Source organism: Gossypium arboreum, chromosome 10 (genome assembly GCF_025698485.1).
Source record: "Gossypium arboreum isolate Shixiya-1 chromosome 10, ASM2569848v2, whole genome shotgun sequence".
Taxonomy (NCBI): Eukaryota; Viridiplantae; Streptophyta; class Magnoliopsida; order Malvales; family Malvaceae; genus Gossypium; species Gossypium arboreum.
The window spans coordinates 9,893,041-9,920,808 of record NC_069079.1 but is presented as its reverse complement, the minus strand read 5'-3'; the positions used below and the strand labels follow the sequence as shown (position 1 = coordinate 9,920,808).

The window sequence follows — 27,768 nt, the reverse complement described above, 5'->3', positions numbered from 1 at the left end:
TCAGTATTATAGGTAAAATATAAAACAATAAATAGAATATGAGTAATTTTCATAAGAATATTATAAAATAAATAATATATAAAATATATAAAGAAAAGGTGTAATATATATAAATGGAATATGAATACTATTATAAATAAGGATAATATATACTATTATTTATTAATAATTTTTTAAAAATTTATTTGCCATTTAAAAATCTAGCAAATAATAATACAATTTTAAAAAATATATAAAGAAATATATAAAATAAGATATACAATATTATATAATTTATGGATAAAATATATGATAATAAAAAATAATGGAAAATAATAATAATATATATAGCTAATATTTATAAAAAATATATAAAGTATTTAAAGTAAATTAAAATATAAAAAGGATTAAACTTGAATTTAATTAGAAAATCTAAGGTTAATTTGCAAAATAATAATAAAAATTCTGGACCTGATTTGAAATGCGCGTTAAATTCAGAGGACTCACTAGGCAATTTGCCCTAGTCCTAAACTACACCGTTTTTCGAATACTGTTTTAAAAACATCGAGGGGACTAAATTGAAACAAAATTAAATAATTAGGGCTAAATTAAAAATAAATAAGATGAAATTATAAAAATTAAAAAATAAGAGGGCCAATTGGGCAATTAACCCACTTTACGAAAACACGCTGATCCTCCCCGGGTAATCGGGTCAACACGCGAACCTTGGAAGCTTTAGAACGACACCGTTTTGGGCTTATTAGATTAAGCAGAAACGATGTCGTTTCGTTAGAGGCTATATAAGCCAAATGTTAAGCTTCAAAATCATTTAGCACCTGGTTTAGAAAAAAAAAAGAGAGAAATCCTCTGAAATTCTTCCCAGCCCTCTGAGCTCCGGCCCTAGGCCGGTCTGCTCCGTTCATCGGACCTCTGTGCTTAGCCTCACGCGCCGTCACCAACTCCGCCACACACGGCAGTCGGGATCCGAAAAGCTTCGCTTTTCTCGGCGAATCTCGAAGGTATCTTTCTCTCCTCTATTTTAATGTATTATATATAAGTTATTTACAGTAAAGCAATAAAATAAAAGTAGAAACAATAGATCACCTTCGTTTCTCTCGAAATCCTTCTGATATTTTATTGCAAAAATATTTGGAGTACAATATCTTTGTGGTCTGTTTCTCTCTATGTGTATGTTTTTTTCTAAAAAGGATCCCCTTTTACAGGTTACAAAGATGGCTTTATAGCCAGTGTTTCATTACATAAGCAATTTCTTTCCATTTCTTGCCTGCTGTATCCACCGTATCTTTGACCGTGATCTGCTGAGATTCCTTTGCCTTAGTTTCCTTTTTCTTGCTCTGCTTTTTCGTATTTGTTGTGTTTCCTTTTCCATTTTGCAGGTACCTCGAAGATCTCGGTGATGGTCGTGCTGTTCGTGACGCGATTCGGGGTTGGATAGAGGGACGACTGGTGACCGGGGCACTGGTGGGCATTGAAGGCCCTCGGGACAGCGCATTAATGGCGGCCTCGATTTCGGAGACTGAACAGACGCTCCTCGAATCCTCTAGAACCTATTGCGGCGCCATAGTGTTTAGGAAACCCTAGGGTTTCCTGCTTCCCTTAAGTCCTTTGGGCCTTTTGGGCTGTTTTAAATTTGGGCTAGTCTGATAGATGGGTTAAAACTGCCGTGTAATGTAATTGGGTCACGAGCGCAAGTGGGTTGCTGGGTTTTAAGTACTTGGGCCAGTAGTGTTTAGATATTTGGGCTTCGGATGTAAATGGGTACACGGGTAGCGACCGGATTAAATGTTTGGGCTCTGTTGTATTCTGGTGCTTTGTAAATGGACTCTTAATAAATTAATATTTATTTGCCCATTTATTTTCTTCTGTTTAAGCCCAGTCAAATTTGAGCTACTACACATATAGTATCGATAAATCTTTTAAATATTTAAAATATTTAAAAATAGTTAAAATTTATAGTTGTGCAAGCTAATTAAATTTATGAGAGAAGGGTGGGGTTTGAATTTCTTTTAACAAGTTAAAAGGTAATGCGAACCCAATTTTTTAGGTGTTACTTACAAGGCCAAACTTTTAAAGTTCAATTCTTTACATAAATAAAGGCTTTTCATGCATTAAAAGTTAAATTAAAATAAAATATATAACAGCTAAATCATATATTACTTTAAAAGAAAAAAAGAAAATATAAATATAAATTGAAACATGATATACTACATTAGAAAAACTCTTATTTAAACACTTAAAAAAATTTGACAATTATTTGAACACTTTAAAAACTTTAGCTTTCATTTAATCACTTTCGTAAAAATTCGATTCTTATATAATTAGTTTATAATGTTAGATGAAAGATGAGTTGGATTTGGGTGCATTTGATATAGTCCTAAAAGTTAAAAGTTTAAATTTAAAGGGTTGGCAAAATGGCAATTCCCAAACAACCACAATTTAATTTCGTCTCCCATGAATAACGAGGAGGACGGTTAAGTTAAATCAATTACATTGCAAGAAGGCATTGTCGGTATCATCATCGTCGTAGTGTTCAAATCCTGTTTTTATTATTCCTCTCTATGTATAAAAATAAATAAATATAGATATATTAAAAATATTTTTTTAAAAAAAATTAAAATTAAAACTAAAACTATATTTGTGATTATACCAAAAAATATTTATATTAAATAAAATGGAAAATGGAAAAAAAATGCAAAAAATGAAAAAGAAAATATAAATTATGAAGACTTCCATTTAATTTGCAAGATGGAAGTTGGGAAGGAGTATTAATTGGGAGGAAAATAAAAGTAAAGAAAATGAAGTGGTTGTGCTTTCCATTAATTTCCTACCTTTTCTTGTTGTTTTTTTCTTAATGTTCATATTGATATGATCACCTGCTCACGTGACTTGTAAGGCCGTTTGAAAAGGTATGTAAAGATGTAGAAGCTAAGGACAAATTAACATTTAAATATATCTCTCTTTATCTATAATCACGGCAAAACAAGCACCGGCCTGAAATTTCGTTTATGTTAATCTGATATTGTAATGATTTGAATATGAGAAAATTTGAATTTAAGAGACCTCAAGTCTACAACTGATTTCAGCCCAAACTCAAGAGAGATCCAATCTAAAACTCAAAAAGTCTGAATTTGTAATAAATTAATATCAATAATTAGGTTAAAATATGTCATAAGTCCTTGTACTTCTCACAAATTTCAAATTTAGTCATTATATTTTTATTTCCAATAATTTAGTCTAATACTTTTCAGATTTCAAAATTCAAGTTTAATTATTAACATGTTAAATTTTTCTGTTAACTTTATTGATGTGATATTTTGAAATAAAAAATACTCACTTGTAAGTCATGTAACTAAAAAGTGATGTTGTAATGAATTTAAATTTAACAAAATGATTTTAATGATTAAACTTGAATTTTGAAATCTGAAAAGTAGAACTAAATTTCTAAAAAAAGAACAAGGACTAAATTATAAATTTACAACGGATAGGGACTCCTAGCCTATTTAACCTAATAATTAATCTAATTATATGATGATATTTAAAATAAAAAATGATAACTATTTAATTTATCAAAATATATTTTAAATATTATATAATTATATTTAAATTTATAATTAACAATAAATCCTTTGTGTTAAATTATAAATTAAAATAAATTTTAAAATGAATATAAAATAAATTCTAAAGCAATTATTATATATGCATAATAAATATTCAAAGTTACAAAATTTAATTTTAATTATTACATAAAATATATAATGATCCAATAAATTAACTTAATATATGAAATCAAATTTACTTACCAAATTTGTTAAACTTTGGGTTAATGAAAATTAAAATTTGCATATATTTATTGTACCCATAATTCATATGAAAAATATCATGAAACCCTCTTAAAATAATATTTCTTGTTAATTTGAGATATTTTGATGAATATTAAATTATTTGAATTATGAAACTGATCAAAGAACACGACTTTTGTATTCATTTTAGTAGCTTCTAAAACTTTTATAACAAGACAAAATGGGGTATAAAAGGGTACATGGACTAAATTTGGACAATTTGTTATCATATTTTAACATTTTATGATTTTTGTTAGAATTTTTTATTAATTACTGATAATTATTATGATTTTTAATAATTATTTAATAATTTTGATAATTTTATATTTTTAAATAATTTGTTGCAACTTCTTAATAATTTTAGCATTTTTTATAATATCTTGAAGGACATCTTCAATGAACTAACAAATAGATGTCTATATTCAAATAAACTTCCAGTTTCATTCTACGTGTATTTTTTTAATTTCTTTCCTTATAAAATTTTTAATATATATGGTATGTGGCATGCCACATGTTGGCTTCTAATTTATTTTGCCAATCGCATGTGTCTATTAACAGTTAAATCGATTAATGACAGTTTTCATTATCAGAAGGGCGTAATTTTTTTTAATCATTAAAGGCTTAATTGACTTGAATCTTTTATGAATTTAATTGATTTTTAAAAAAAATTAAAAATTCTTTAACTCTTAAGACTAAATATAATAAATATATTTCAATATTTAAAATTTAATAATAAAAAATTCAAATGTGAATTTAGTAATATAATAGATAATAAAGATTATTTTTGTTAATTTAAAAATTTTACCGAAATCCAAATTTGTGCCTTATATAAATTCTAGATAATAATTCAAATAAATAAAATTTATATATGTATCATATAACCATAAATATTACCTACAAATAAACAAAAATATTACATAAAAGTCCATATACATATCATATAATAATATTAATTATGTTTATAAAATTATTATATCTTATATTTTTAGTTATGTTATATACAATTTTCTATTACAATAATATATATAATTGTTTATCTATAAGAAGTGAATTTGTAGGTGTTATCATAATGTTAAAGTAAAAGTAGTTATTAGGTTTGAAATATAATTTATAAAACATCAAAATTATTTGAATCTATTTAAGTTTACCTGTTCAACTTGAACTGAATCTGAAAAAATCGAAGGTTAAAAAAATCTAAATTTGAAAAGGCTTGAATTTGAAAAAACTTGAGCTTGAAAAGAATTTGACCCTGATAAAAATTTGTGCCTAAAAACAATCGAGTCCGAGCTAATCGAAACTCGAAATAATTTGAATTTGAAGACAACCTAGTCCAAATTTATATGAGCTCAAATATAATATTTCACTAGTTAAAAATCCTAATTAATTATTCATTTTAGTGGCTTTTAAAAATAAAATAAAATATTAATTATACTTTTATTTTTATTAATAAAATTTATTTTATGTATTATCTATGGAAATTTTAAATTTCGAATGGCACATAGCACTTTAGAACAAGTGAATGTATAACTTTATTTAGTACCACTAAAACCATCCCATGGTGGCAGTCATCGTACAAAAGAGTTTGACTTTTTATTTTGGGTAAAATTTTAAAAAAGTCCCTCAAAGATATTGCTTTGTTTAAATAAGTATTTATATATTTTCTATACTTAATAAATCCTTATTATTTTCAAGTAAAAGGTTAATTTATCTTAAGATCAGTTTGGAGTTTGTTTGAGTGCAAATTAAATGTTAGGACTTCTTCAAGTATTAAGTTAAAGATTAAAGGTTTACTAAAATAAAAAATAAATAATTGGTGTCTTATATAAAATTATGAATATTTATTTAAATAAAATAGTTCCTCTTATTTTCAATTTTAAGATAAATGTTGGAAAAAGACAAGATCGCATATCTACACTACCATATATATATAAGAGGAAGACATTCCTCATTTTAATTTTGATTATACAATAATTATCAATTTTATTATTTAATATCGAAATCGAGAGAAATTAGAAACATCTTTTTATGTTTTAAATTTTTATTTAAATATTTTATTTTAAATAAAATATTTAAAAATTATAAACATTAGATTACATTTACAGCTAGCCATACTAAATTATTTTGGTTTCTACTAGTAACAACTAAAATAAAGATTTTGAGTGAGTAATAAATGTTAAAAATGAACCATCGAGTGGTGGCAAAGAGATGAGTCAAAGATGGGCGGTTCTTCAGTTTCCACAGTGTTTTTATTACGCGACAGACACATGGACTTTCACAAGTTTTTTGGGAAAATTCCTTGTTTTATGAGTATACGTAAGAAAACACGTTGGGAAGTATTGAAGAAATGTATAACAAAAACTAACAGACTTCTTTTGAATATATATATATATATAGCAAGAACTAACAAAATTTTTTGACAACATACATCCTGTTTCTGTTTTCTTTTGTTGTTTCAGTTTTCAAAGTTGTAGTGTTTTTCCTCAATTTAAATTCTCGTTTTTCTCTTGGTTAAAACTACGTTCTTTTTGCTTTGATTTGAGCTCCTAAAACGTGAAGTTTTTGATAAGTTTTGGAGGGTGTTAGCGTATTTTGGTAATGCAGGGTGCTGATATTTATAGAGCTAGTGGTAGTTTACGTAGGAGTCCTTCGGCATGGATAAACAATGACCTGGAGGTATTTTCAAGGTCTTCTCGAGAAGAGGATGATGAAGAAGCTTTAAAGTGGGCAGTACTTGAGAAACTACCTACTGTTTCTCGTCTCAGGAAAGGTATATTGACTAGTTCTGAAGGTGGTGCCAGTGAAATCAATATTCATGACCTTGGGTGGGTAGAACGGAAGGCTTTGCTTGAGCGGTTGGTTAAAGTAGCAGAGGAAGATAATGAGAAGTTCTTGTTGAAGCTCAAGAACCGTGTAGCTAGGTATACAACTTTTTCTTTTTAATGTTTGGTTACTAGGAAAATGCAATGGAAAGAATTAAAGATCCAGTCTCATGTAACGATAACGGTATGAAATGAGTCCTTTTTTTTCAGGGTTGGCATTGATTTTCCCACAATTGAAGTCCGGTTTGAACATCTAAATATTGAAGCTGAAGCTTTTGTTGGGACCAATGCTTTGCCAACAATTCTTAATTTCATTACTAGTTTATTTGAGGTAGCAACCTGGAAACATACTCTCTACTTTTTACCATTTAAGAGTTTTGTTTTCTTAGGATCATTTCTCAAGTTTCACTTTGTATTGTAAATTACAGGGTTTCTTGATTGATGTGGGTATTCTTTCTAGTAGAAAGAAAAAGCTGACCATCCTCAATAATGTCAGTGGCATCATTAAGCCGAGCAGGTAACAATGGTGATATTAATTTTTATTTTTATTATGAAATTAAAAGTTGTGGCGATTCTAGATTTACTCTGTCATTGTTCTCATGTACTTATTACAGGCTGACATTGCTTTTGGGTCCTCCAAGTTCTGGGAAGACCACTCTTTTGTTAGCTTTGGCTGGAAAACTTGATCCTGCTCTCAAGGTGCTTGAGAAATTTACCTTTTTCTTTTAATCGCTTTCCTATCTTGGCTTCTTGCCTTTTGCGTTAACTTCTTTGTCATTGTTTTGATATCTAATTTGATAGTGGAATTCTTTCGCAGTGTTCGGGGAAAGTGACATATAATGGGCATGGCTTGGATGAGTTTGTGCCACAGAGAACAGCTGCCTATATCAGTCAACATGATCTTCACAATGGAGAAATGACTGTGAGGGAAACTTTGGCCTTTTCTGCAAGATGCCAAGGGGTTGGAGACCGCTATGGTAAGTTTGATTGATTTCCAGCCCTTTTGATCTTTTTCCCACTATTGGAACAATATGAATGCTGTTTTTTAAAACTTTAAATCTTGAAAATTTGTTGTTTTGGGGGTTTACAGAGCTGTTAGCGGAGTTGTCAAGAAGAGAGAAACAAGCAAACATTAAACCTGATCCTGATATGGATGTTTACATGAAGGTAAGAACTAAAATGCCATTGTACTATAAACTATGGATTGACATTTTCATTCATGACAACAGGAAAGAGTTGATTGATAATCAGATTTGGGATTTAAATTAAGATTGAATCTGTATGACAAGGATTTCCATATATTTGAGAGAACCATGTATTCTTCATCATTTACTTGTCTTTCCTAATATTTCAGGCAGTAGCAACAGAAGGTCAGGAAGCAAATGTAATCACAGATTATGTTCTAAAGGCAAGAGTTATAAAAATTTGAAGTATATTGAAAGACTTGCAAGAAGCACTGTTATAAATGAAAATTTCATTACTTATTGAGTACTTTGCTATAAATTTTATAGGTTTTAGGACTAGAAGTATGTGCAGACATTATGGTAGGAGATGAAATGTTAAGGGGTATCTCTGGAGGACAGAGGAAGCGTGTCACGACTGGTAAGTCATGATATCAATTAATCCATTCATTCGATATGTAAATTTCCCTAAACTTTTTATCATGAAATTTGAATCTGTTAAACCATTTAGGTGAAATGCTGGTTGGACCAGCAAAGGTACTGTTTATGGATGAGATATCTACTGGCCTGGACAGCTCCACAACTTTCCAAATTGTGAACTCCCTCAAGCAAACTGTTCACATCCTTAATGGAACTGCAATCATCTCTCTTCTCCAACCAGCTCCAGAGACTTATAATCTTTTTGATGACATCATTCTCCTTTCTGATGGCCAGATAGTATATCAGGGTCCTCGTGAACATGTGTTGAGCTTCTTTGAATCTATGGGCTTCAAGTGTCCGGAGAGAAAAGGAGTGGCTGACTTCTTGCAAGAAGTAAGTTTTGATGGAGGTTTTGATCCTTTTTTTCCATTGGGACCAAGTTGCTCTTCTATCGCGTTTACCTTGACTTTGTTCATTTGCAGGTTACATCAAGGAAAGATCAACAACAGTATTGGGTACATAAAGATCAACCTTATAGGTTTGTCACAGCCAACGAATTCTCTGAGGCATTCCAATCATTTCATGTGGGAAAGAAACTTAGAGATGAACTTGGTGTTCCATATGAAAAGACAAAGAGCCACCCAGCTGCTTTGACAACCAAAAAATATGGTGTTGGAAGGAAAGAGTTGCTCGAAGCTTGCATCTCAAGGGAATATCTGCTGATGAAGAGAAACTCTTTCGTGTACATTTTCAAGTTTATACAAGTATGTACTAATGAAACTCGATTCTTGTACTACAATTATCAAGGTTGAAACAACGACTTTTAACTTTATTTTCTTTGTGCTACCAGCTATCAATAATGGCATTCATTACTATGACGCTCTTCCTTAGGACTGAGATGAGAAATGATTCAATTGAAGGGGGAGGAATCTATATGGGGGCCTTGTTTTTTGGCTTGATCGCAATCATGTTTAATGGGATGTCTGAGATTTCTATGACCATTGCTAAGCTTCCTGTCTTTTTCAAGCAGAGAGACCTCCTATTCTTTCCTTCATGGGCATATGCTTTACCAACATGTATACTCAAGATCCCCATCTCATTTTTAGAAGTTTCCTTATGGGTGTTTCTTACCTACTATGTCATTGGATTTGATCCGAATGTTGAAAGGTAAAGAAAATGAATTGACAATAAAAATATCGAGGAGAACTTGACTAGTACCATTTATAGTATAGTTGTTTGTTTATTAGCTCTGATCTAAATTTATGTGAAAGTGATTTGTCTGGCACAGGTTGTTTAGGCAATACCTCATCCTTGTTCTGGTGACCCAAATGTCTTCAGGATTGTTCCGATTTATTGCTGCAGCTGGTAGAAACATGGTTGTCGCTAACACTTTCGGAGCTTTTGCTTTGCTCATACTTTTTGCATTAGGTGGCTTTGTCCTATCACGAGGTACATATGAGAAGTCCTAAAAATAGCTCAAAAGATTGAACTTTTGATGGAAAATGGAATTTGTAATTGATTTTCTTTGTTCAATGTCACAATGTCACAGAGGATATAAAGAAATGGTGGATATGGGGCTACTGGATTTCCCCTATGATGTATGGACAAAATGCATTGATGGTTAATGAATTCCTTGGAAACCAATGGAGAAGAGTAATGTTTTGAATTTGTAATGTCTACTGATTTCTGAATTTCATCTCCTAATAATCTATTGATATTTTATGTTTTCTTTCATATTGAAGATTCTTCCGGGCTCAAATGAACCACTTGGAATTTCAATTTTAAAGTCTAGGGGTTTCTTCCGAGATCCACGGTGGTATTGGTTTGGAGTAGGGGGATTGCTTGGATTCATAGTATTGTTCAACTTCTTTTATACTATGGCGCTTGCCTATTTAAAGCGTGAGTATAGCTTTATTGGCAGCTACTTATAGTCTTAAGAACTTATATTTCTTTTAAATTAAGTGTTATTTTCTTACTCGTTTTTGCAAATAAATATGCAGCTTTTGAGAAGATTCAGCCTCTAATATCAGAAGAACTAGAAGAAAAAGAGAAAGCCGAAATTAGCTCAGGTGGTTTAACTAGTTCAAGTATTAGAGCTCATTTAGTTTTTACATCCTTGTGTTTGTGTACAAGTTGATGTGTTTGTTCTAAATATAATTGAAATGCAGAGGTTCAAGATGACACTAAAACAAGCATCTCATCCAAGTCATCGTCTATGGATGAAGTAACCACTGGGAACAAGAAAAAAGGAATGGTTCTCCCATTTGAACCCCATTCCATCACATTTGATGACATTATCTATTCAGTTGATATGCCACAGGTAACATAAACTTCCAATGTATGAATATCATATGTTTGTTCATTTTATGTCCTAATAAAAGAGTGTATTTGATTGGATTGAAACTATACAGGAAATAAAAGAACAAGGTGTCAATGAAGATAAATTGGTGCTATTAAAGGGTGTTAGTGGTTCTTTTAGACCAGGAGTTCTCACAGCTCTCATGGGTGTTAGTGGTGCTGGCAAAACCACTCTGATGGATGTGCTTGCTGGCAGAAAAACTAGTGGTTATATCGAGGGGAACATCACTGTTTCAGGTTTTCCAAAGAAGCAAGAAACATTTGCTCGAGTATCTGGATATTGCGAGCAAAATGACATTCACTCTCCTCATGTCACTGTGTATGAATCCTTGCTCTATTCTGCTTGGCTTCGACTACCGAAAAAGGTCAACGCTGAAACCAGAAAGGTTGGCATTCATTGCATCCTAAGCCTTTTCAAGTCTCTTACTCTACTTTGTTACAAGTTAGAGGTTTTTACTGAGGCAATAACACATTAATGATCCTAAGAGCAGAGGCAAACGAAATAACGCATTTTCCTAATGATTACTTTGGCTTGAATTATATTGATGTTTTATTTCACCTTGTGTTATTAGATGTTTATAGATGAAGTCATGGATCTTGTGGAACTGAATCCATTAAAGCAAGCACAAGTCGGTTTACCTGGTGTAAATGGTTTATCAACCGAGCAGAGGAAAAGGCTTACTATAGCTGTTGAGCTTGTGGCTAACCCCTCTATCATCTTCATGGATGAGCCAACTTCAGGGCTTGATGCAAGAGCAGCTGCAATTGTTATGAGGACAGTTAGGAACACAGTGGACACTGGAAGAACAGTTGTCTGCACCATTCATCAACCAAGTATCGACATATTTGAAGCATTTGATGAGGTGAGAAGTGAGAACTATGAAATATTAGTTTGAAAATAAGTTGGTTCTTTGCTTAATTGTATTACTGAGAAAACATGCCATTGCAGCTATTCCTTATGAAGCGGGGAGGACAAGAGATATATGTGGGGCCATTAGGACACCATTCCAAACATCTTATTGATTATTTTGAGGTGAGATAAAATGAAATACCAAAAATTACAAAGTTTGTTAACGTAGTCATTTCCCTGTTCATATTTACTATATCTATAACTTGATATATGTTCACCTACTTCAGGGAATTCAAGGAGTTAGCAAAATCAAAGATAGCTACAATCCAGCAACATGGATGTTGGAAGTTAGCACAACAGCACAGGAATTAGCTTTAGGTGTTGATTTTGCTGATACCTACAAAAAGTCAGAGTTATACAAGTAATAATCAACACTGCAAGAATCTGTTTACTTTTAACTCAACATAAGATTATATGAGCTTGAATTTAAAACTGATGAATGTCAATTGTTTAGGAGAAACAAAACTCTTATTAAAGATTTAAGCAAACCGGCTCCTGGTTCAAAGGAACTCTATTTTCCAACTCAGTTCTCTCAGCCATTCTTGACTCAGTGTGCTGCTTGCTTATGGAAGCAACGGTGGTCATATTGGCGCAACCCCGCTTATACTGCTGTGAGATTACTTTTTACTACTGTCATAGCATTGATGTTTGGGACACTATTCTGGGACCTCGGCACTAAAACGTAAGCTATAACAAGCAAGTACAAATGCTCAGCTTCATCGTTGGACTTTTATCATATTCATATATCTATTGTCATATTGTAAATTTACAGGAGAAAAAGGCAAGATCTGGCCAATGCAATGGGTTCAATGTATGCTGCTGTTCTTTTCCTTGGTATCCAAAATGCTGCATCCGTGCAGCCCGTGGTGGCTGTTGAAAGGACAGTCTTTTATAGAGAAAAAGCTGCTGGAATGTATTCTGCCATGCCATATGCAATTGCTCAGGTAAGTCTTTTTCCTTTTTTAGTTGAAGAGTTCTCACTCTGGAAAGAAAATTGTTTAAAAATAGGTGCATTAGAATTGACTTTCACATCTTGCAACTGCAGGTTTTAATCGAGATACCTTATATTTTTGTTCAAGCTGTTGTGTATGGCCTTATAGTGTATGTGATGATTGGGTTCGAATGGACTGCTGCCAAGTTCTTGTGGTATCTCTTCTTCATGTACTTCACCTTATTGTACTTCACCTTCTACGGCATGATGGCAGTGGCTGTCACTCCAAATCACCACATTGCAGGCATAGTTTCCTCAGCATTCTATGGAATATGGAATGTCTTCTCTGGATTCGTCATCCCACGCCCGGTAAGTGTTGTTTTCTCAAGTTCTTAATATATTCACTCATTTTCCGGATAACTAACTTTTTCCCCACTCCTTAATTTATAGAGAATTCCTATATGGTGGAGATGGTACTACTATATTTGCCCAGTATCTTGGACCTTGTATGGGTTGGTTGTTTCACAATTTGGAGATATTCAGGATGTCCTTGAGAATGGTCAGACGGTCGAACAATACTTGAGAAATTATTTGGGCTTCAAACATGAATTCATTGGAATTGTAGCAGTTATAATTATTGCTTTCACAATACTCTTTGGTGCAATCTTCACTGTCTCCGTAAGGTTGTTTAATTTCCAAATACGCTAGAGTTTTCTTTCAATCTTTCTAGTGTTTAGCAGATCCATCTTTATAATGCTAAGATATTAGAAAAGAAGCATGTCTACACATTTTTTTCATTACAAGCTACAATTTCTTACTTCCATTGTGACATATGTATACCATTAATCCATGATTAAAAGTTCTTTTGTTTTTATTTAACAAATCCAATGCAGTCTTATTCTTTTTTTTTTTTTTCATTTCTGTATTTGTAAATGATAAAAGAAGCAACTTCATGGCTGAAGATTCTTTTTATTGCTATGAGAACTGTCTTGTCCAATTATGATCAAATCCAAATTTATCGGTAAACCTTTGATTAAGGTTTCAAAAAAGAAAAAAAAATTCGAATCCAAAAAGTTTAATAATTTGAATTTGACTCAGTTCTGAGATCAGTTGATTTTTATAATAATTTATACTTAAATAATTATATTGATGAAATTTTTAAATGAATTTAAAAGAAAATTTTGTACTTGTTAATTATTTGACCAAATATTCATCATAATGTTCACTTTTCAATCTGATAATTGTGTATTTATTAATTGATATTATTTATAAAATTATGCTACACCCAAAATAAATTATTTAACAAATATATTTATATATAAAAATGAGGCTTTATTTTAAATGAAAAAGTAGAAATATTAAAACTAATATCAACATTTTTAAGAATATTATGTTTTAAATATAATAATTTGGGTTGAACCCCAAACAATTTATTTTCCATCACAATTATCAAAAATAAAAATAAAATAACAGGTCAAAAATTAAAATTATATCTTTTTAATGGACTTATTATTGATGGAGTTGGATAGAAAATGAGATGATTATAAAAAGCTTAATAGAAAATAATAATATAAAATAAAAAGCAATCTCAAACGACAATTAACATCAGCTGTAGAACAGGTTCAAGAGATCTTGCATTCAAAGACTTGGTCTACACCAATATGCCCCCCCTCAAGATGCTTAGTATGCGGCAATGTCTAGCTTGAATAGATGGCGATCAAATGCTGGTTTCTCAAGTAGCTTGGTGAATGTATCTATTAACTGATCAGCTTGTTGGGGATCAACAAGTATAAACAACAAAATAGAAAATGTGGAGAAGATCGAACACAAATTTTACATAAAAAACTCTTCCGAAGAGGATAAAAATCATGGGTAAAGAAAGTTTCAGCTTTTCACTAAATGAATAAACAAACAATAGTATAATATAGAAAAAATAAACTTAAATGTACTAAACATACAAATCCAGACCCCGGAAACAAAACTCTAACTCTTATAGAGTTCTCCAAAAAGGAGTATAAAATTCCCTCAATATTTATTACAAAAAACTCTTGCCAAAACTTATCTGCGATTACATCTTGTTGCCTCCCCCTTCCCCCCCCCCCCCCCAAAAAAAAAAAGCTCTACAGTACTACTAATGGCCTTTTTAATTGGCATCACAAAGTAAGGATACAAGACCCCTTCAAATAGACTAAGATTAGAGGTCTAATCATTCTAAAATATCCTTAGAGTAATTAGAGTTTAACTGAGAAAAATAGCAGAGTTTAACTGGGAGAAGAAACCTGATTTATGTGGGGGAACATGTTGCAACGTCCCCATTCATGTTATCACAACATCGGGAAACTTCTCCTCGTGACGTCATCGTCTATTCGGCTGAATATACAAAGTACACCCCACAAGTAGCATACAAAAGACCAAATTGCAACTGAAGTGAAACTCCACAACAATATGTTTCATTCGATGCCAAGTTCCATACCTTTTACAACAAGTGACCCAACTCACCAAATTAGCAACTTCACTTTGTTATCAAAGATCTGGATCTCTCTTCTAAGTTTTCCTATTACAAACATAGCTTGAAAACCAAGTAAATTTGCTCGTTTTAGCATTCAATGCACTGTCGATTATAAGTTCCTTAATGAATGTATAAGTGCTAAAACTCTCTATAGAAAACTTATACAAATCTCAAATATTTAAACTACTTTCAACTTACTAACATACTATATTAATTACAATCAATCTTCATTGGAAAGTAGGAAGATAATCAACACGGAGAATATCTTCAATAAGTCTAGGATAAGTCTTCAAATCTTCTAGATATGTTACCAAGTTACCCGATTCGATCCAATCCAATCTCTTAAAGCAGTGAAGTCAATTTTCTTGATCCAATCCAACGCAATCTTTAAGTTATATTTCTATAAACAGTTTGGACATCATAGATGAGCTTGCACACACTGAAAATATTAGCAAAGATCACAACTCAGGTTTTGTTTACAAAAATTGTCAATTTGTAAATATGGCAAGTTATGAGGCTAAGCAGTGCTAGATGTAGTGGGCACTAGACTTGTTCATTGGTCGAGCTACCCACCAAGCCTGAAATTTAGGAGGGTTTGGGCAAAATTATTAGGCTAAAAAAAATGAGCTTGGACAAAAAAATTAGACCCATTAAAAATATAAGCTAGGCTCGGGCTTGAACATTCAAGGCTTGAGCTCGGCCTGACCCGGCTTGTTTTAAGTTTATAATACTTTATATTATATTATTTTTATATATTATGTAATTTAGAACACATTAAAAAGATAAATCTATACTAAATATATAATACTATTCTAATGTAAAGATTAAAATAATGTTAAGATGATCAGATAAAAATTTCAAAGAAATAAAAAATGTAGAAAATTATTAAACATTAATATAATATAATATAATATTAATATTTTTTAAAAATAAAAATAATATGAGAGGGTCTAAAATAGGCTTGGGTTAGCTTTTTGCAAATATGGGCGAGTTTGGACAAGTACAAAGTATGTTAATATCATATTTAGGCCTGACTCGACCTGATTCATTATCACCTCTAATGGGCACCATGGTAGTAAATTTTGTATCGGTTCTGGTCATATTGACTGGTGCACATTGTTCTAGTGCTAAAAGAGAACAAGCAACACTCCTTTCTCAGACCGGTGAAAGTTTGGTTGGTACTCGATCGGGTGGAACATGATGTATCGGTCAATGCATAAATAATATTAAAAATATAAAATTCTTAACTATTTATTATTATGCTAAAACGTAATTGGAAGGAATTGACTAATAAAAAAGATTACACAAGAAAAAAAATTAACGTTATATACTTTTACATTTAAAATATAAAAATAAAAATATAATAAAATAACCCAATCACCTGGTTATCAAAGGAAAAAAATCATCACTCATCATTCATTTCATTTATTGAAAAATCCTCTTACCCATTGAATTTTTTTTCTTGTTAATTTTGAATTTATTGAATGATAATTTTTATTTGTAGAGTCTATTGATGAATATTTTATATTATTGATGGATATTTCATATTAAAAATTTAGTCAATATCACTTATTTAATATTTGTAAATATTTTTAAAATGTCAAGAGATTTGAAATGATACATTGAAATAAAACGATCTCGATACCTATAAATTCTAATAAAAAAATGGTGCGTCCATCAATGCGATACTAACTATCTTACTAAGTACTGCTCGTGACACTCGTCCCATAACTGCCTTAACATAAATTATTATCTATGACATTCATTATTTATTACAATAGTATTAATATGTCAATGCAATCTTTTTAATTATTTGTTAATATATTGATCATTTATTAATCTTATTAATCTAAATCTTGTAATTTATTTATATTACTTAAATGTATGACAAAATTAGTATCACAAGTAAATTCGACCTCACTTAAACATTCAATAAGGGTCCGTTTGTTTACATGTAAAAGATTTTACGAAAAATATTTTCTGCATTTTTCTGTGTTTGTTTCACAAAAAATAGTTTGGTCAATGAAAAATGACTTATAGGTCAAGGTAAAATAAGCTCTTTTTCCTGTCAAATGACTTACCCTTCGAAAAGCGTAAGTCATTTTCCGGAAAAGAGCTCATCTATAGATAATTTTATTTTATTTTTATAAAAATTAACTTAAATCAAGCTTAAAATTATTATATTGATAATAAATTTTATTTTTATTTTTAAAATATTTAAAATATTATATTTTTTAATATTATTAAACAAACATATTTAATTATTTATATTTAGTCTTATAATAAATTATTAATATAATAAATATAATTTATTATTTTAATAAATTATTTAATATTTAAATTTTATTTTAATAATAAATTTTAAAAATAATAATTTTAAATAATATTATTCACATATTATTGAAAATATTTAATATTAATATTTTAATAATAAATGTTTATTACAATTATAAATATATTAATAATAAATGTTTTGTAGTATAAAGTTTAAAATATGTCATATGTCTATGTACACTTCACAAATTTGTAATTTAGTCTTTGTACTTTTATTTTCAAGAATTTAGTCCTGTACTTTTCAAATTTGAAAATCAAGTCCAATTGTTGACATCATTAATTTTTTGGTCAATTTTTGTTGATGTCATATTTTTAAATAAAAATACTCACTTAGTAGTCATGCAATTAAAAATGATGTTGTAATGAATCTGAATTTAACATAATATTTTAATAAATGCAAAAACAATGTAAAATATAAAATTATAGATAAAAGTAAATTCAATTAAACAATGAAAAAAAAGAAAATCTCAAATGTATGTTTAACAACTTTTATGAAATATCTTTAAGAAATCTACCAAACAACAAAAATATTTTACATGATTCATCCAAACAAGAAATTATTTTCATGAAACAAACGGAGCCTAAATATTATTATGGAGAAATTTTTGTATATAAAATTTATAAAATAAGATTTAAAAGAAGAAGAATATGTTTTGTAGTTGTGCAACATGTACTATTTGGTTGTTTTCGCCAGATCATTATGTATGGTGAAAGATGAGTCATAGACAAGATTGATGAAATGGAGAGAAATTTAATTAGTTTGTTTCAACAAACTTTATTCTTTGTACAACGATTAAAATTATTAAAAACAAAACACATGATTAACATCCTTTTAATTATATTTACGCCTAAAATGATAAATTGAACCTGCTCCTCGCTAAATTTCAAATTTTGATTAATAAAACAAGATTGAGTTTAATTAATTAGAATGAATACAAATTAATGAAGATATTTTTATTCACTTGAGTTTGGAAAACACATTATATCGTTTAAAACAATCAATATTATCATCTTCTAATAATTTTGATAATGACCTGCTTAAGTTTTTTTTATATTGACATGTTGCCTTATTTGAAAACAAATAAAAATATTTAATGAATATGCTTAACTTTGCGATTAAATACATACAAACTTAATAGCTCCAAATAAATAACAAATATCATTAAACTCGACTATATTTCAAAAAAAAAGAAAAGAAAAGAAAGTAATTGTTTTTATTTTATGGTGTGTTTATTAGTATTGCAATGAAGAGAAGAAGTTGTATGAAACTGTAATTCTACGTCATCTTTATCCTTTTTGAATAGGAGAATGACAAATCAGATTTTTCTTCCTATTAAAAAAAAAAGGATAAAATACAATGTTTAAAGCTAAATGGAAATAGAGGGATGGTATGAGAGTATAATTTGGTTGAGACCTAAGAAAAAAACCATTAAAATATTGAGATACAAGGGCTATGCCTATGAAGATACATGCATTAACATGAAATCACACTTTAATATTAAAGCATTAAAATATCTTAAAAAAACATCAAGTAGCCAAGTCACAACATAAAAAACAAAAGAGTGAGACGGTAAATGCTTGTAGAGGAGTTAAATTTGAAAACTTGGACTGTTACATTTTTACACGGCTCAAAGGTTCCCTTTGCATCGTTGCGTTTTAAAGTCTAGAGACGAAGATGCTAAGTTCTCCTCTTTGGTACAAAAAAAATGCCCTCACCCCTTTTAACTGTTCCTTGCTTATGCTTGTAAAAGAACCTCTCCTTAACTTCCCAGGGAGTTCATCTTTTAAACTAGAAAGATTTCCCCCATTTCCATCTTTTCAACCACATCTACATGTAATATTATATTATCTACGTTATAAGTTATAGATATAACCAGTTAACCATACACATATATATATATATTATTTAATTTAAAAGTTATAAAATTAACTTTTCATTTTATATAGAGTTAAAAATATTACATGGCACTAAACAGATATAAGTTGAGAGTTAAATTTGTTATTATATTGATTTTTTTAACTGTCACGTAATAATTTTAATAAGAGTGATCAAAATGACCGAATTATGTAATGTGGGTGCTTAAATTGCAAACTTTTTTTATTTTTGGTGTCTAAAATAAAAGTTTTTGATAATTAAGTGACTATATGTATAATTTAACCTTAAAAATGCATATAATAAAATAATAGTTTAGGTAAAAAATGGGGGAAAAAAAAAAAACATTACCTACCGGTACTTAGTACATTCAAGGATTTGCTAGAATTTTATTAATTTGTTTGTTTTTTTATTAACACCTATGGTCCTTTATAAGAATCATGAAACTTGAAGAAATCTTAATCTTATCTGGGTTTGAAGGCATTAATTATGGGTTCCGAATCAACGCCCACTCTTCCAATTCTAGATTTCTCCAATGCAGAATTGAAGCCTGGAACAGATTCTTGGTTGGTAGCATGCAAAAAGGTTACACATGCACTTGAACAGTATGGTTGTTTTATAATAGAATACGATAAATTTCCATTACAACTTCACAATCAAGTGTTTTCCCTCTTGGAAGAACTGTTCCTTCTCCCAACAGAAACGAAAATGAAGAACCGATACGAAAAGCCCTTGAATGGCTATGTCGGACAAATCCCCAAGCTACCTCTCCATGAAAGCTTGGGCATCGATAACGCTACTTCTATAGAGGGAACTCGGTTCTTCACCAATTTAATGTGGCCCCAAGGAAATGATCGTTTCTGGTATTCATCAAAAATTTTTCTCTCTCTCAAGTATGTTTTGATTTGTTACTAATTGGGTTTTCTCTTTATTGCATTGCTACTTAGTGAATATATTTCCAAGTATGCAAAGGTAGTAGCGGGGTTGGATCAAATGGTGACCAGAATGATATTTGAGAGTTATGGTGTGGAGAGATACCATGATGCTTATACTGATACAACAACCTACCTTCTACGGCTGCTGAAGAATCGAGCTCCACAGCAAAGTGAGCCTACTCTAGGGTTTATTACTCATACTGACAAGAGTTTTACGACGATACTTCATCAAAACCAAGTCAATGCTTTAGAGGTTGAAACAAGGGATGGGAATCGGATTAATGTTGACTTCTCATCTCCTTCCTCCTTTGTGGTCATTGCGGGCGATGCACTCATGGTGAGTCTGCGTAACATATTATATGCTACTTGTAATCTTACTCTTCCTACTGATTATCATTATTCTTTTTGGTGTGTTAATTAATTTAGGCATGGAGTAACGACCGGGTACTTTCTCCAAGACACCAAGTAGTAATGAGCGGGAACATAGACAGATATTCACTGGGGCTATTTGCCTTCAACAATGGAACAATTCAAGTGCCTGAAGAGCTTGTTGACGACCTACATCCCCTCAAATATAATACCTTCGACCATTTGGGGCTCCTTCGCTTCTATCGCACAGACGAGGGATACAACTCCAAATGTCCTATTAAAGCCTATTGTGGTGTTTGATTTTCTTTATATATATATAGATATAGTTGATGTAATAATAGAACTTTGTCGTGTGAAATCTCTAATGTCTAGTTCGTAAATTCCTAGGTGTGGCTCTGGTTCCGCATATGTCCTCAAACTTGTATGAATGCTGCAATGGCTTTGTAAACTTTTATATTGCAATAATAAAGGACTTCAAAAAATTGGTAGACTTCACTTTTACTGCCGTTATGGATTATCATTATTTTCTCTTTTCTTTTATTCTGCTTCTCAACTAGGTAACAAATAATAAAGAATTTATCAGCAAAATTTTGATATGTTGGAAAAAAAATAAATTTGAAAGATTTTGATTTAACATGAACATATAAAACCTATATGCATGTGATACACAAACTAGTTGAAAATTGAAGAAGAATTTCATACTTATCACCAAATAAACATATGGTCCTTCAATTATATTTCTTTTCTCGTATTAGTATTTCAACCATCATTTTATTTTATTAAAAATTATCGATCGATGTTATGATAACTTTTTCATTTTAAGAATAACTTAGACAGAAATAATAATTTAAATATGAAAGTGGGATAAACAAGTTTAAATGCTAAAGTAATAAAAAATAAGAATTAAATTATAAATTAAACCATTTTAAAATAATCATAAGTAGTATTTATGTGTAATTTATTTACCACACAAGTTGTAATATATTTGAAATAAAGGTTTCTAAAGGCGACCCAAAAGAATAAAAGGTATACAGTGCCACTGACAAATATGCCGAGACGAAACATAAATTAGAGACTTAAAACAAAGGCACGGTAATGTCTAATTACTGGTAAAATCATGCTGTGAATCACATTTTCCTTTCTTTTTTTTAGGGGTGATCATCAGATTTTGTCTTTTATGTTAAAAAAAAAAAGTGTTACACTTATACTCGAATCTTATTACGTGTCTCTTAAGAAACTCAACATGTGTCCTCCAATAAAACTAACACCTCAATAAATCACGCATATTTAACTCGCTAAACATTGAACCTTAATTAAGTAAATCTCATATGTATCGCATATTTTTGCTAAGCATATATGAGGTTGACATAAAAAAATTTAGAGTCATTAATTACTAATTATCTTAAGACATCATATCTTAAGATATCACATCACTATTATTATTAAGAAACAAAATCAAATTTCATTATCAATAATTTTAAACTCATATCAAATATGATCTCCGATCATAAAAAATTCATGCAACAACTCACGCTATGTCTTTTTCTTCTTCCTAACTCTTCCTCTAAAAACATTTTATCCCAATGACTCTCTACCTAATCACCATTAACCGGTTAATACTAAAAAAAAAAAAAAGATGGAGAAAAGCGAAATTAATATGTAATAATGTTGTTTGGTTTTCCATCAATTCATATGATATTGTTTAATTCTTTTTCATTGTACTTTTTAAAAACGTGGTACTAATAATTATTTACAAATTATGTTTAATGAAATAATTGATCAGCTTCAATATTAAATTTACAAGTATATGTTAATGCAAAATATTGCCGCATTGCTTGCTATATAGCGACTTGCTACTACAATAACAATAATTTTTTATAGAATAATTAATGTAACACAACAGTGTTATAATTATGTCGGCAATTTTAACTTGTGTTTATTTTTTAATATATTTCAAGATAAGATCAATTATTAAAATAGTTATTTTTGTTTGTTTCAAGTTATATTTTTGTCATTTATGTTTGAAATGTTACGTTTTAGTCACTTACGTTATCGTATTATGACATTTTAGTCATTGAACATTAATTGTCGTCACGTTAAATTATCATTTCAAGCAAATATTTTAAGTTAAATTATACAATTGATCCCTATATTTTTTTCGTTTTGAGAAATTTAATTTTTTCTTTTATGTTATTTGAACTTTCCTCTTTTTTTTTTATTACTATTTTTCATTCTCTTTTCCTTCTCACTCTGTTTGTCTCCCTTTTCAATTTCTTTTAATTTAGTTTTTCTATATGACCATTCTCTATACTTTTATTTTTTTGAGCAATTTAAATTTTTATTTTTATTTTTTTCTTTTCTCCTTCCTGTCTATTTTTCTCTCTTCTCATATTCTTCACTTCAGAAACATAATCTTTACCCACCAAATAAACCAAGTTCTTGTTTCTTTCACATGATTCTTAAATTGGATTTCACTCAAAACTGAATAGCAATAATTCTTAATCAAATTTAATTTGAATACAACCTAATTTTGAGACTAAAATTGGATCTAATTAATCAATATAAAAAAATCATATCCTTAATCAAATCTAAACATAAATTGAATTATTTATATTCAAAATAATTTTTTTTCGTTTCCAAACTTTTATAGAATTATGTAGATCATTTCTTTTTTTTTTTTTAAAAAAATGTTCTGACGAATAAAATTAAGCAAACGATAAAATTAATTTAAACCTTCTTGGATATTCCCAAGCAAACTTGATTGGAAGCCAAGCACGGATGAACCGGATAGAGAAAGAGAGCATGGAACTAAACTGGTTTGGGTAAAGTTGAGGGTAAGTTTCGCATGGTGGTCGTTTTAGTCATTGAGAGTGTAGAGCTCGTTTGAAGAATCTGTGAAACAACGTAGTTCCAAGAGGGCGAGAATGTTGTAGGTAAGATAGATAAGGTGGTCGTGGGGTTGGTAAGGAGGTTAAGAGAATGGGATCAAGAAACTTTGTTGAGGGTAGATTGCCATAAGTTACAGCTGGCGAGGTCTTCAAGTGAGGCTAGCTTGTGGACTAGGTCATTGAGATATCCAAATTGGTTCATTAAAGAGATGATGGACGATAAGGGTTTATAATTGTGGGGCGAGAATATACGAAACAAGTTTTATTTTGGCTTAAGCTTTCACCTTTTTCTTTCTTCATAAAAATAAAAAAGTTCTAACAAATGGAAAATATAGGAAAACTATGTTAAAAGAGATGGAGAAGGGAGGGGAATATAGGGAAAAGCTTAAGAGAATAGAAAATAAAGAAAAAAAAAGAAAGTTAAAAGAACATAAAAGAAAAAAAATTAAATTTCTCAAAACGAAAAAATATGGGATTTACTCTAAAATTTTTGTTTGAAATGATGATTTAACGTGACATATCAGCTTATCATTACATCATTAACGACAATTAATAGTCCAGTGATTAAAATGTTACAACACGTTAACGTAAGTGATTAAAACGTAAGATTTTAAACAGAAGTGACTAAAATGTAAGTTAAGATAAATAAAAGTGACTATTTTAGTAGTTTATCCATTTCAAGATTTATTGACACTAAATGAAGTGATTTGATTTGTAGTAGGGAGTAGATTACAGAGTCCTTAATTAGTGAGATATATGTATATATATATAAATATATATATATATATATATTTATTCACAGATAAAAATATGGTTGATTTATTATGAGATTATTGATTTTAAGGGATTATTATGCATCTTTATCCTTTTAATATGTGAAAGATTACCTTGTTGAGTTTAACCACTCAAATTAAGTTTATAAAATATAGATTTTAGACTTTCATAAAGGTTTCACACTTAGAGCATCAAATCTATTCACCAACAAGTTTTTTTTTTTTTGTTAAGATGTATGTGTAGGATTGTCTCTTTCATTGAAAAGAATGTTGGACTAATATAAGTAATCTTTTTATATAGAGAGTTAGTATTTGGTAAATTGGTAATATATATTTTTTTATTTCATATGAAATCATAAAAATTTGTCATGTGTCTTTTTTTTAAATATATTACTATACACTATAAAATACTTGTCAATCCCTAACTCTATTTGTGAAATCTAAAGATTTCATTTTGGCTCTGAACCATACTTAATTTCTCATTTTAACATTTAAAATTTTTTATTTCGTTTTGGTAATTGAACTATCATACCGTTATATGTTTTAATTAAAAAAACTAATTATGCTAAAAAATTAGTTAGCCGTGGCATTTTTTAACTCTACAACAAATTTAAAAAAAATGATTGATATATTTTAAATTAAAACTAAGTTAAATATAAATTAATGTTGAAAAAAAGTTATAAAGTTGTCAAAATAATATTAGCAAAAAGCACAAGTTTTACATATATATATATATATATTACTTAAACTATACAATGTTGTTATGTACAATATCCATAAATCCTTCTTAGCTGATCGTAAAAATTGATCCTAACGGAGATGGCATCATTATTTTTTAACTTGATTGATTGGTGATTAAATTAATAGGTTAGGCCTGCATTTTGTGCCTAGAGGTGTGCATGGGCCGGGCGGCCCGACCCGGCCCGAAGGCCCGCCCAAAAAATGGGAGGGTTTGGGTAAAAATATAGGTACAAAAAAATGGGCTTGGACAAAAAACGAGGCCCATTTAGAAAATGGGCCGGGCCTCGGGTAAGATTTTTTTGGCCCGGCCCTGCCCTATTTTAATATTAAATTATTTTTAAAAAAATTTATTTTTAATTTTAAGTAACTTTAGTATTTTACTTTACTCTTTTTTGTTGTTTTTAATGTTATTTTAATATTGTAAAACTTTTGTTATTAATATAATTTAGTTCTTAATTTAATTTTAATTTGTTTCAATTTTTCAATTTTAATATAATTACTTTTTATTTTATTTTTAATTTATGTATTATTTTAAGAATTATTTTAGTCTTATTTTTATTTGTTTTTGTTTTAATATTTGTTTTTATATTTTAAATGTATTTGATTTATTATATTTTAAAGTTTTTATTTAATAAAAAAGCAATTTTTTTAATATGGCGGGTTTTTATTTAATAAAAAAAAGCAAATTATTTTTAATATGGCCGGGCCGGGCCCGGCTAGGATCGGGCCTACTATTTTTCCCGGGTCGGGCTTGGACAAATTTCTAGGCCCATATTTTGGCCCGGGCCTTGAAAATGGGTCAAATTTTTTATAGGCCCGGCCCGACCCGGCCCATGAACACCTCTATTTGTGCCCCAGTTGAACCCATTCTTCTTTGGTCCCCCAAAGGCTCTATCAGGCTTAAGAATATATAGTATAATTTGGAATAGTTGTCTGAGAAAAATAATAATTTATAGTACATAGATATTATTTATCTATTCATCTCTTATTGAGTAAACTTTCCAGGACAGGACATTGTTCGAAGATGGAATCTTTTCTCTCCCGATTCTTAAACCTAAAATAATATTTCATTGAGATAATATTCTTTTTTCAGATTTGATTTTATTGTTGGATGGAAATTGATCATCATCTTTGATTTGTCCCCTAAGTATACAAACATCAGCTCAGCTCTATAAATGGTTCATTCTTACAAGACAGTTCTTCAAACCTAATAGTACTACATACATAAAAAATTGTGTTTAGATCAGAAATGGGGTCCCAAACTCCTCTAAAGCTCCCAGTCATTGATTTCAGTAAGCCAGACCTAAAAGCAGGCAGCAATGAGTGGGATTTGGTGAAAGGGCAAGTCCAGCAAGCACTTCAAGAGTACGGTTGCTTCGAGGCTTTGTTCGACAAGATCCCTCTCCACCTTCGAGAGGCAATATTCGGATCCTTGCAAGAGCTTTTCGATCTCCCTTTACAAGCCAAAATTCGGAATGTTTCCAATAAGCCTTATCATGGTTACGTCGGCCAATACCCTCAAGTCCCATTATATGAAAGCATGGGCGTTGATGATGCAAACATTACTGAAAAAGTTGAAGCCCTGACTACTACCTTATGGCCTCAAGGGAATTCAAGTTTCAGGTTCTTTCCAATAATTTTAAACCAAACTCGGCTTAACTTTTGCTTTTAATTTGTCACCTAATGTTTCCTCTTTCTTGACAGCAACACTATACAATCTTTCTCAGAACAATTATCGGAGTTAGATCAAATTGTTAGAAGAATGATATTGGAGAGTTTTGATCTTGAAAAATATATGGATGAACACATGGGTTCAACCAACTACCTGCTCAGGGTAATGAAATATAAAGGGCCAAAAACCACTGAAACAAAGCTTGGATTAAACAGTCACACCGACAAAAACATTGTGACAATATTGTACCAAAATGAGGTTGATGGATTGGAGGTTCTGTGCAAACAAGGAGAATGGATCAATGTGAAACCCTCCAAACACTCTTTCACTGTTATGATTGGGGAATCTCTCTATGTAAGTCTCTTCTAGTTTTAACTAATTTGGATCATCGACAAAAGTTAATAAATTTAATTAAGTTCATATCAAAATTTGTGCCTTGAATGTTGCAGGCATGGTTAAATGGTCGACTGCACGCTCCTTATCATCGTGTCATGATGACCGGGGACAAGGCAAGGTACTCAGCCGGACTGTTTTCGGTCCCGAAAGCAGGTTACATAATAAAGGCACCAGATGAGCTAGTGGATGAAGCACACCCTTTGCTCTTTAAGCCCTTCGATCACGTTGACTTCTTGCGGTTCTACTACACGGAGGCTGGTCAAAAAGCTGAATCTGCTCTTAAAGTTTTTTGTGGTGTCTAGTATTTGATTTCTCTTTACAATAGTTTCTTACTTGTTTAATATCGATGATCAAACCCTTGGTAAATAAACAAATTGTGGGATGAAATAAGGGTTAATTTAGCTTGTTCCTTTTTTTAAATTGAGCTTCCGTTAAAAACTATAATGTGTAAAATCCAAATAAACAAACAATTATGAATTGAAAGCATCATAAATATATAAAAGTTGAAAATCAAATATAGTTGGAAAAAAGGTGTTGCTAAGAACAGAAGCATCACAATCAAATTAGTGTCTGAGATGGTGGGGACTCTTTCAAGCACCAATCGGAAAACAACAAATAAACATAATATAAAAAGGTGCGTAGCTTACTCAATGAGATATATCTGCTCTTTTCAACAGTTACATAAAGTGAACTTGTAATGGCACGATAGTCACAGGTAATCGAAAAGTATATTTTCAGGTCTCTGTTTTCGTAAAACGGATTCGTAAATATTTATTTAAAATAATTACGAAGTTAGTTGGTTAGTTAATTAGGTTATGGT

At 30.2% G+C, this 27,768-nt stretch overlaps 3 protein-coding genes across 3 annotated transcripts; all 3 read left to right on the top strand.

The window, feature by feature from the left end:
* The first annotated feature begins 6,038 nt into the window (after window positions 1–6,038).
* Window positions 6,039–13,341, top strand: LOC108489729 (pleiotropic drug resistance protein 1-like). Its single transcript, XM_017794439.2, has 24 exons — window positions 6,039–6,757; window positions 6,869–6,989; window positions 7,087–7,175; window positions 7,273–7,357; window positions 7,476–7,635; window positions 7,749–7,825; window positions 8,013–8,066; window positions 8,170–8,260; window positions 8,351–8,652; window positions 8,742–9,023; window positions 9,110–9,426; window positions 9,548–9,708; window positions 9,809–9,912; window positions 10,002–10,158; window positions 10,260–10,328; window positions 10,428–10,579; window positions 10,671–11,003; window positions 11,190–11,480; window positions 11,567–11,650; window positions 11,755–11,888; window positions 11,982–12,209; window positions 12,300–12,471; window positions 12,573–12,827; window positions 12,909–13,341. Exons 1-24 carry the CDS (start codon window positions 6,435–6,437, stop codon window positions 13,164–13,166), a joined length of 4,299 nt encoding a protein of 1,432 aa, XP_017649928.1. The 5' UTR covers window positions 6,039–6,434; the 3' UTR covers window positions 13,167–13,341.
* A 6,299-nt stretch (window positions 13,342–19,640) lies between these two features.
* LOC108488996 (probable inactive 2-oxoglutarate-dependent dioxygenase AOP2) lies at window positions 19,641–20,964 on the top strand. Its single transcript, XM_017793236.2, has 3 exons — window positions 19,641–20,037; window positions 20,122–20,446; window positions 20,536–20,964. Exons 1-3 carry the CDS (start codon window positions 19,664–19,666, stop codon window positions 20,776–20,778), a joined length of 942 nt encoding a protein of 313 aa, XP_017648725.1. The 5' UTR covers window positions 19,641–19,663; the 3' UTR covers window positions 20,779–20,964.
* Window positions 20,965–25,855: 4,891 nt separating this feature from the next.
* Window positions 25,856–27,349, top strand: LOC108488728 (probable 2-oxoglutarate-dependent dioxygenase AOP1). Its single transcript, XM_017793015.2, has 3 exons — window positions 25,856–26,503; window positions 26,585–26,906; window positions 27,002–27,349. Exons 1-3 carry the CDS (start codon window positions 26,130–26,132, stop codon window positions 27,248–27,250), a joined length of 945 nt encoding a protein of 314 aa, XP_017648504.2. The 5' UTR covers window positions 25,856–26,129; the 3' UTR covers window positions 27,251–27,349.
* The last annotated feature ends 419 nt before the right edge of the window (window positions 27,350–27,768 follow it).